At 41.1% G+C, this 9,889-nt stretch overlaps 1 protein-coding gene and 1 long non-coding RNA gene across 2 annotated transcripts; one reads left to right on the top strand and one right to left on the bottom strand.

Moving 5' to 3' along the window:
• The first annotated feature begins 341 nt into the window (after positions 1 to 341).
• Positions 342 to 3,652, top strand: LOC144059320 (uncharacterized). The gene is made up of 3 exons (XR_013295630.1): positions 342 to 376; positions 2,150 to 2,258; positions 3,317 to 3,652. It is a non-coding gene; the product is annotated as an uncharacterized LOC144059320 (long non-coding RNA).
• Positions 3,653 to 6,914: 3,262 nt separating this feature from the next.
• clcf1 (cardiotrophin-like cytokine factor 1) lies at positions 6,915 to 9,889 on the bottom strand. Its single transcript, XM_077578676.1, has 3 exons — positions 9,835 to 9,889; positions 9,617 to 9,771; positions 6,915 to 8,201 (listed from the first exon to the last, which is right to left on the bottom strand). The coding sequence occupies exons 1-3, from the start codon at positions 9,887 to 9,889 to the stop codon at positions 7,125 to 7,127; spliced, it is 1,287 nt and encodes a 428-aa protein (XP_077434802.1). The 3' UTR covers positions 6,915 to 7,124.

The raw sequence follows: 9,889 nt of genomic DNA, 5'->3' as shown, positions 1-9,889 counted from the left end.
CCTTCATACCCTCACGTCCTACTGTATTACGTATCACTGTGAACGTGGTGATGCAATTAAAATCCAATTGGCTTTGCATGAAGGAGCTCTGACACATTGACAATGATTCACACACATGCTCGCGGGAGCGCACAAAGCAGTCTTTGTTGACTGGTGGCAGCCGCTCATTCATTGCTAACTAAATGTAAAAAACACACAGCGTATGTCTTGAGCGTGTTTTCATGTACATGTGTCATGTCCCAGTCAACGCTGCCCCCCCCCCCCCCCGCCCCCCACCCCAGCCTCAACTTTCACTCATGAGTAATGTGTGCTAATGTGTCAGCAGTGACACCATGGATCAAAGTCACTTCCTGTTCAGCTAATGCTGCTTTTAAGGGTGAGCGACTTTGCACATTGACAAGCTATGTTTTTGTGAAAGTTTCCCGAAGCTGTTTTCTGGGTACCGTTTGTGCGAGTTTTGAATTTGACATTTGCAACAGCATAATGTGCTGTTTGCAGTAGTGGTGTAGTAAATGTGATGTACTCTGAAATGGATGAACAGTATGTCATTTTTCTGCTTGCCTCTTTATGTTGCTGCCATACAATAAATAGTTGAACAAATATAGATATACAGGTATTTGCACCATGTTTTGGAATCACAGGTTTATGACTTGAGGATTCACAGCTAGAAAAAACAAACAAACAAACAAAAAACGTTAATCCTGAAGCAGTGACAAGGTGTACTACAGAACATCAGTATGTTTGAACTTTCTTTTTTTCAGTCAAAAACTCATGATTTCCTGAAAGAAGAAAATGGATTTTGAAGTATGTATGTATTGAGTTCCATCTCATCAGTCAGCCATTGTGGGTATCAATAATTCAAAATGTAATGTATTAAAGTGTAATTGCTACAGATGTGTTTTGTCTAATGTGGGTCTCACAATTTTGCTTCATTCAACCAATCAGAGCATCGGGAAAAATGCTGATCATTATTATTATTTATTTATTTATTTATTTATTTCCCACAGTCTTTGTTGGTGTCCCTTTTGTGCATCAGTCATGTGCAAACCATGCATATTATTATTATTATTATTATATTTAAAAAAAATCACAGTCTTTGTTGGGGTTCCTTTTGTGCATCAGCCGGGTGCAAACCATGCATATTATTATTATTATCATTATATATATGTTTTTTTCACAGTCTTTGTTGGTGTTCCTTTTGTGCATCTGCCGGGTGCAAACCATGCATATAATAATTATAATAATAATAACATTATTATTATTATTATTATTATTATTATTATTATTATTATTATTATTATTATTATTATTGTTATTATTATTATTATTATTATTATTATTGTGGGCTAGCTAGCGGGCCCTGCACTCTAAAAAGAGAATTGTTGAACCAATTTAAGATTACAAATTGAATTGTTGAAGTGGTAACACACAATTGAATTAAGTTAGTCCAAAGTGGATGTATTAAGTTTAAGTGATTATGAGTTAATTAAACTTAATACTTTGGATTGGAGTCACTTTGGATTAATTTAGTTTAGTTTAATTCAGGTGAAAAGGTTAAGTTTAATGAACTCATAATCAGTTAAACTTAATAGGCTATATTCACTTTGGACTAGCTACCACTTGAAGCATTTTTTTTTAAATTGATCAACAATTCAATTTATAATCTTAAATTGGTTCAACAATTCTCTTTTTAGAGTGTGTGAGGTAAATTTGAAATCCAGTCCGATCAGTCCGATTGCCAGTATTACTGATTCTGAAGGCCCCTGGACAGATTTGATTGCTATGGCAACACAGAGGGTAAAATCTGATTGGCCAAAAACAAAAAAAAAACAACAACATCCGAATATATATATACTAGAAGCAGTGCAGCCAAGAGAAACACTATTAAATGAAGAAAAAAGACTGAGATGTTCAATCAAAAAGGTAAAAAAAACATTTTTTTTTTTTTTTACAGTGTAGAGTGGTGTTTTCCAGGTTGTGGGTTCTTTCTTAGCTGTCTCATTGTGACCGATGTGTTTAATGCTTCGTGGTTTTGCACTTTTCCCACGGGACACTATCAAAGTAACAAGCTTAGGGAGTTACTGTGCGGTGCAAAAGCAGCACCAGCGTCCACGCACAAACATTTCACTTCAGTCACGTGTGTGTACAGGTGTGAAGCTTGGAGGTGGGAGCTGGGATGTCCTCATTGATCCTTTAATATCCAGCCTGAGGGGGGCAAAGAGAAGAAGCTAAAGAGCACATGTGGGAAAAATGCTCAGGTAAGAGCAATAAAAAGGGAGAGAGAAGGCCAAACAAAACGGGTGTGAGAGGACGCACGGGATGGGAAGAGAAGACTTAACATGATGCAGGGGGATTACGAGAGGTGTGTTCGTACCTGCGCTCATGTCAATCCTTGGCTGTCACAGGTCAGAGGGATGTTTAGCGGGAAGAGGAGCTTCGTGAGATAGTGAGACGAGAAAAAAGTGCGGTGGGGAAGATGAAAAGGGAAAGATCGTAAATTTTCACCTGAGCAGATGAATAAAAAGTGTCGCATGGCCACGCCTTTCTCTGCCTTTTTTTGGAGGGGGGGGGGGGATATGAACTGGCTTTTGTTTCCAGACAACAGCTCATTTCTGAAACTCTGCACATCACCTAAAATTGCATGTCAAATTTGTTCCCAATGACCAAAAACAGCACATTGTGTACAAAAGCTAATATTTATTCTCTGTTGAGTTTTTGATACAGTATTTTCCACACTGAATAAAAATAAATAAACATCTCTTAATAAATACAATAAAGTACTGTTGATGTCTTAGGCCACCACTAGCTTTCTTGTTTTAATGTGTAGCAGTGATTTTGAAATGGTGGAAACAGTGACATTAATTACAGTTGACATACATTTGCAAATTGTGATTTTTTTTTTAGGATTTAGTTTTATTTTTTGGACGTACACTTTACTTTGTGACATGCACTTTTTTTGTTATGATTTCTGCTTGTATCCTAATAACAAGACTGAAAAATAATTTAAAATAATCAACATGACTAAAACAACAAATCTAATGATGGCCCAAGACTATCGCATAACATTTAACCACATTATAAAGGCACATTGTAAAAATCATAGATTCTTTCTGGGGTAAAAAAAAAAAAACATCAAGAAACTTGTGAGTTTTTAAAAAGCCATAAATAATCACTTTCACATGTGAGTCACAAATATACACAGAAGCGCAAGAAACCATGCCAGCTCCTGAGCGCAAGATCCTTTTTGTCTTTTCTGCACACTAAACGCTGGCGCCAACTGTCTCTCAAACCCAACTCCTGTCTTTTTTATTTCCAGTAGGTGCGAGCGCAACCTGCCTGTCTTGTAAACTGTCCTCTGCGCTAGAATGTACCGAGGAGGCCCAAAACAACATGAGGTGAAGCCCAAACACACACTTGCATAACACTCAGCCGCGCCGAGGGAGTCGACGAGGATTTATGGTTGAGACGCGAGGTTATCAATAACCCCATCAAAGATACCTGTGGTAAAGATTTATAGTGGAGCATCGAGTTTCTCCTGCTCATGTATTAGATATAACCTCCATCAGGCTGCATCATGTTTGACTTCTTCTGGATCACACATGTTTGCTGAGCCCTAAACTTTACAGCCAATGAAAACTTCTCATTTGATGACCGTACAATGATCCAAGAAATAACTTAGTGGTATGTTTACACCGTGTCCTATCCCTGGCGTGACTTGTTCTCGCAGTAATTTTGTTGCATTTTATAGAAACGTAGAGGAATTTGTAGGAAGATGATATCTTTTCTTGGTTATCAGAATTGATTTTGTTTTTTTTTTCATTTATGGAATGCTATCAAAATGATGCCAAAATGTACCTTTTTGGACATTTACACCATTTATTTGCAGCACATGAAAAATATATCCAAAAAGTCCTCCTATTTTTTTCCATAGCTGTATATCTGCTACTACCATCACTCATTAAAACACTGAACTCCTAGAACAGGCAGTCGCGAAAAGCCAGGGAAATATTGTATGTGCCGTAACTGCAGGGGTTTGTGGGAAAAATGTCCAAACAGGGTGGAAAGTAATATAGACACTCGTATGCGAACATTTTTGTATTGGTCGGATTTTCTCAAGTTGAGCGCAACATAAAACTGTGTGGTCAATGTTCGGGTAAACTAAAGTTCAGTGGAACTTCTGAAGTCAAACGCTTCTTATTGTGTGTGTGTGTGTGTTTTTTTTTGTTTTTTTTTGTGATACCACCACAGAAGGATACCAGTGATGGCAAAGGAAAAAAGTCTGATGACAAGGGAGGGAACGGAACATTTTGTAACAGTGGATCAAACAAACATCTCTGTTCTGCCTGCTCAGTAAAATATGGCTAAGTTGACGTTTGTAATAAAAGAGTCAGCACAAGTAATAATCTCCTTCTGCCTTGGTGTCACTTTGTCCATCACTTGTTGTAAAAGCTAAGGTTGAGAACGTTCACAGTAAGATTACTGATTTTTTTTTACAGTTTTATGGTAGGTCAAGTCAAAAATATTTATGTTCTATGTGCCCACTAGTCTAAACACAGCATTGAGCTATTGTGTGTTTAATATAAATTAAGTGGAAAAATCCACCTGTTCTTACCTATCTCATGGGGGCGGCCATTTTGCCACTTGCTGTCGACTGAAAATGTCACCACAGTGCCTAAAAGGCTCAAGTAACAAATGAGGAGTGAACATCACCTGTTTTCTGGGTTTGGTCACGTGACGTTCACAAGCTAAACCGTGATTGGTCGTTACCTGAACCCTGAGCAACTGTGATGTCGTTTTCAGTGGACAGTGGTAAAATGGCCGCCTCCTGAGATGGATAAAAACAGGTGGATTTTGCTGCTTAATTCCTATCCATAAACATAATAATAATAATAATCAGAAATCTATGCCCAAATTGGATTCTAAATTCAGAAAGCATCTCGTTTGACCTCAGAGGCTCCTCAATGTGTGTGTGCTACCACCACTGTCTGCTTACAGTGTAAAGCGCTGTTGTACGGTTACTGTAAGTGACCAGCTGACTTGTGCTTACTCAGCATTGCTCTCCCCCTCCGGCCATTCTTTACAGCGCTCGTCCGCTGACTCATCCCGCTTTCGTCCCCTCTTCTGCCCCTCCGGCGGTTTCCTCCTCCTTCTCTTCCGCCACACTCCTTTTGTCTACTCTCCATTCATAACATTTCTGATGAATGTTTGCTGATTCACACGAATTGTGTCACTGAATCTGTTTTTGCTCAATGGCTGACACTCGTGTGTGTGTGTGTGAGTGCGTGTGTGTGTGTGTGTAAACCACCTGCGGCGGTATTTCTGGTGATCTACGAGCCATGAAGTCCGGTAATTCAGGCCAGCCTCATGAGTGTGTGCGATGGTGCGAGTAATTGAGTGTGCGTCTGCGTGTGTGTGTATGACCTGCCAAATGACCCTCGTTCTCCCATTCCCGTATGAAATGCACAAATGCGTTTATGGAAAGTCATCGGAGCATTTTCGATATCCTTTAGCTCCGTGTACTAGTATGCTTTTTGTCCCCTTTATTAAGACAAATTGTTGCGCTAGTAGAAAACTAGAAGAATGATGAATGCTTTTTTTCCCAGTCCTACCTTCCACTACTGTTTGACTGTTCTGTTCGAGTGGGACAACTTTGCCATACTAGGACAACTGCATGTTATTAGTGTGAAATTATGCGGTGCTACTAGTTGGGTCCAGCAGGCTACTAGTTTGTGTCACATGTCAACTAGTTTGGCATAGGACTGTAACTAGTACAGCACTTTACTAGTAAGGTTCAATTGCATACTAGTTGGCACTAGTGCTGAAAAAACATGACTTGTAAGACACTGTCAGTCTTCTAGTGCGTTCATTAGTCTTACTGAGGGCAAAGGGCAAACTAGCACATGAACCTAAATCTGGATTTTGAATAAATGTTCAAACGTTCAGTATGAATTTGTTTTTAAAGTGAAAGTCTATGTTTTGTGTGAATTAGGGATGGGCAAAATAATGTATTCATGGATCATTAAGAATTTGGTCCATTGAACAGGTAAATAATTGTTTGCAGTATAAAGAAGACAAAAATGAGCATCAGCTAAGTTGAGCTACATCCATGTTGAGATACAAGTCTTGCGTAATACAAAGCAGACGTGAATTGTCTTGGTCATGTATTGTTTTTTCTATAGCACTTGTCTTCATTACACCCCTAAAACTGTTCGTAATTTTTTAAAATCAATTTTAGTAAAAAAATAAAAAATTGACCTGCCTCCAAAAACAAAACAACCCATTTTTTTCTGGGTTGTTTAGTACAAAAAATTGTTGTTTGTACAAAACAACCCCAAAAGTTGGGTCAAGTTGACCCTAGCAGCAGGTTGGTCTAATTTTTGGTCAAAATAGATTATTTATTAAACTGCTGGGTCAAAAAAAAAAAAAGCAATTGGTTAAATAAAAAAAAAAGGACCGACCTGCTACGTGGGTAAATTTGACCCATCAATCCCAATCTTTTTTTTTTTTTAGTTCTTTTGTACAAATAAATGGGTTGTATGTACAAAAAAATATTTGTTTGTACAAAGCAACTTAGAAAGCTGGGTCAAATTGACCCAAGTTGTGGGTCAGTCCAATTGCAAGGCACAGAGACCAGGCAGCCAATTCCTCCTAAAAACTGCTGAGTCAAAATGACCCAATTTTGGTTAAAGGTTGGACCGGCCCATTAATTGGATCAATTTGACTTAACTTTCTGGGTTGTTTTGATATGGAAATCCCCCCCTTCACCCCCCCCCAAACAAGCAAAAAAAAGTCAATGTGACAACTTACCCAAAACAAGTCTTGGTTATTTTTCAAAACTCGATATTCAGTGAACCTAATGGAATGTGGGTGGGAGAGGTGACGAACATAAGGCAGCCAAGATTCGAACCCCCAACCTCAGAACTGATTGGACTGATTGGATGTCCTAACAACTCGTCCTCAATCCTGTCCACCTTAATTTTATTTTTTAAATAACAAATAATCGATTAATTGATCGCTAATTTCCCCATAGTCGATCAAGGAAATGGAGTCAAACGCCAATCCCTAGTGCAAATACTGTCAAGGTTCACACCGTACATCGTGTGTGTTTGTTGTGTTGCGTCTCCTCATCCTCTCAGTCTCCTCTTGAGGCGATTAAAGTCTTTCGCCGAACGCCACAACCAACTCTGCAGCTCGCGCAGTATCCAAAAGCCTTCCACCTTCCTGGCGAAGTCGCTCATGGCCGGCCGCACGGAGAGGAGCACGGCCGACGATGACGAGGAGGACGAGAGGAGCGAGGGGCCTCCATGTAATGACAGCGCCGGGGCCGTGGGGACGAGGCCGTGCTCCTCACCTGGCCCGGGCTGGTAGAGAAGGGAGAGGGTGGATGGAGGGGGATGCAGCGTGGGGGGGAGGAGGGAGCGAGGAGGCCGGCGTTGATGATGTGGCGAGGAGAAGTCCACGAAGAAGCTCTTCCCTCCGTCCACAATGACGCCGTCCTCCTTCCTGAGCGTGTCCGTGTGAAGAATTTGGAGGTTGTAGCTGAATCCCTCCCCGGCTTCGGCATCCTCGCCGACGCTCAACAAGCTCCTCCCCCATCTCCTCGTCCCTACCGCTCGCTCCTCCTCCTCCCAGTCCCACTTCCAGGCCTCTGGCTCTTCCCGCCTCCCTCTCCTCCTCTCTCCTCTTACCTTCTCCCTCGATCCGTCGCTCCTTCCTCCATCCGCCTCCAGTCGCCTCCTCGCTTTCCCTCGCTTCACGTCCACGTTGACACCGCCCTCCCTCTCACCTTGGCTCCGCCTCCCAGTCCTCTCCCTGGTTCTGGACCTGTACGAGCCGCTGCTGATCAGAGGCACCGGGCCGTCTCCCCCCGCCGTCCTCTGAAGGTCACCGGGTTTCTTCTCAGGAAGGGCGTAGCCCAGGGTGGTCATCAGCGCCGATATGGAGCCCAAAAGGCCGTCCAGGCCTGTGCAGAAGTGCAGCAGGGAGGTCTTGAGGGAGGGGCAGAGGGTGGAGCGAGCCAGCTCCCTCACAGCCGCCAACAGGACCGAGTAGGCCCTCTGGTTCTGAGCCAGGCGGGCTTGGTTCTCCAGGCCGTGCCACAGCTCCAGGCGGGTGGCGGCGCTGGGCAGCGTGAGAGCCGTGCTATTGGGCCTCGGCGGCGAAAAGTCTTTATCGTTGAACGGGGGGCCGAGGTATGTCAGCTAAAGGGGGCAGACACACAAACACGCAGCAGAAAGTTCAGGTCCAAGTTGAATGTCAAGAATTTCAGATCTTGTCAAGCACATTAAGCCGAACCAAACAGATGTGATCACAGGAGGGTCGCCAAAAACAAAATGCTTCCATTGTCTGAGAAACACATACAGTATGTGCAGTAAATGTTTGAAATAACACAACCTTGACATATCTGCTTAAGCTATTGGAAATAATATAAACTGACACAGAAATGGCACAAAGGTATTTAATGTCAATAAATCTCTTTTGAACTCACATAATCCCCACGAGTAATTCCCCAGAAGTAACATTGGTCTCTAGCACTCATGTGGTAAAATGATTCAAGTTAAAATGTGATTCTCTGTGTTGCACTTCTTCCACTTTAATAGACCTTGACCAAATCAGTTGAAAGGGAGGTACAGTTTCATCGCAATACAGCATTTCTTAGAGATCCGAAGTGGGAGAAAAATTGTATGTGAAAAGAAATGAGTGAACAACATTATCTCAAACTAGAATTGAATGAGATGCAGTGTGCTTTTTCTTCTTTTTTTCTATTCACATTATAAAGTATAGAAATGGGGGGGGGGGCTTCTAAAATGTTTACTATCATGTTTAAATAATATATTATAGTCTCTTATGGTCTAAACCTGGCATTCTGATAAGCAGGAAAATCGACCTGTTTTTAGGGGCAGCCATTTTGACACTTGTTGTCCATTCAGTGCTCAGGTAACGACCAATCACAGCTCTGGTTATGTGATTTTCACAAATTGAGCCCTGATTGGTTGTTACCTGAGCAACTGTGAGGTCATTTTGAGGTCGATAGGAAGTGACAAAATGGCTGCCCCTTGAGATGGATAACAACGGGTGGATTTTGCTGCTTAATTCATATTTCACATACACGAGAATAATTAGAACAGCATGTTTGGAATAGTGGTACGAAAATATTTACAAAATTGCAACCTCTTTTATGTTGAGCTATTTAAATTGCTATGCGTTTGCAAATGAACTCCAAAATATTGCACATATGTTAATATTTGAAAAAGAAAAGATTGAGGGTTGTCTAATCTACAGCGCGAGTTAGAATTAGCCGTACATTTTTCAGCCCGCATATGCTAATGGCCTGCAATGCTATTTAGATAACCTAAAAAAATTTTTTTTCAAAATAAAAACATTATATAAATAATTGATTGATTGATGGATTGGTTTCACCGTGTTTAATAAATAAAGTTTTGTTTTTTTTTCAAAGTGTGGCCCTTGTATCTTTCTATTTGTCTGTATGTGGCCCCCAGAGGAAACAGTTTGGATATTCTTGCAGTATGATTTTCATACGTCAAAAACTATAGACAGGAACAGGAAGTCAACAGCACACAAATAAAGTTGATCAAATAATCCAAATAACACTCACATAGACATCTTTGATTTCCTTGAGCTGGTATTCCAGAAATTTGGTGAGCTCGTATGTGCTCTCGATTGAACTCCTTTCGTTGGCCAAGGTGTGGGACGAACCCGCGGTGGCGGGTGCGGAAGCAGCCAATAAGAACACGAGGTGGATTTGATGAACTGTGAAGACAGCATACACAATAATTATCCAAATCTGTAACCTTTTTGGTAGTTAATAATTGCCATATTTCAGAGGTTTGAAGGATTTCACAGCCCCAGAAATGACCCCCGCCGTCAT

The sequence above is a fragment of the Vanacampus margaritifer genome, chromosome 10 (assembly GCF_051991255.1).
Source record: "Vanacampus margaritifer isolate UIUO_Vmar chromosome 10, RoL_Vmar_1.0, whole genome shotgun sequence".
Classification (NCBI taxonomy): Eukaryota; Metazoa; Chordata; class Actinopteri; order Syngnathiformes; family Syngnathidae; genus Vanacampus; species Vanacampus margaritifer.
The sequence above is the reverse complement of the archived record's forward strand: the minus strand, read 5'-3'. Positions and strand labels throughout refer to the sequence as shown.

Excerpts from the sequence above, each read along its gene's own strand:
- clcf1 (XM_077578676.1), bottom strand. The coding sequence starts at position 9,889 with ATGACGGCGGGGGTCATTTCTGGGGCTGTGAAATCCTTCAAACCTCTG. Across the intron at positions 9,772-9,834 it reads CTTCAAACCTCTGAAATATG|TTCATCAAATCCACCTCGTG; the intron begins GCAATTATTAAC and ends CTGTCTTCACAG. Across the intron at positions 8,202-9,616 it reads AGGAAATCAAAGATGTCTAT|CTGACATACCTCGGCCCCCC; the intron begins GTGAGTGTTATT and ends TGCCCCCTTTAG.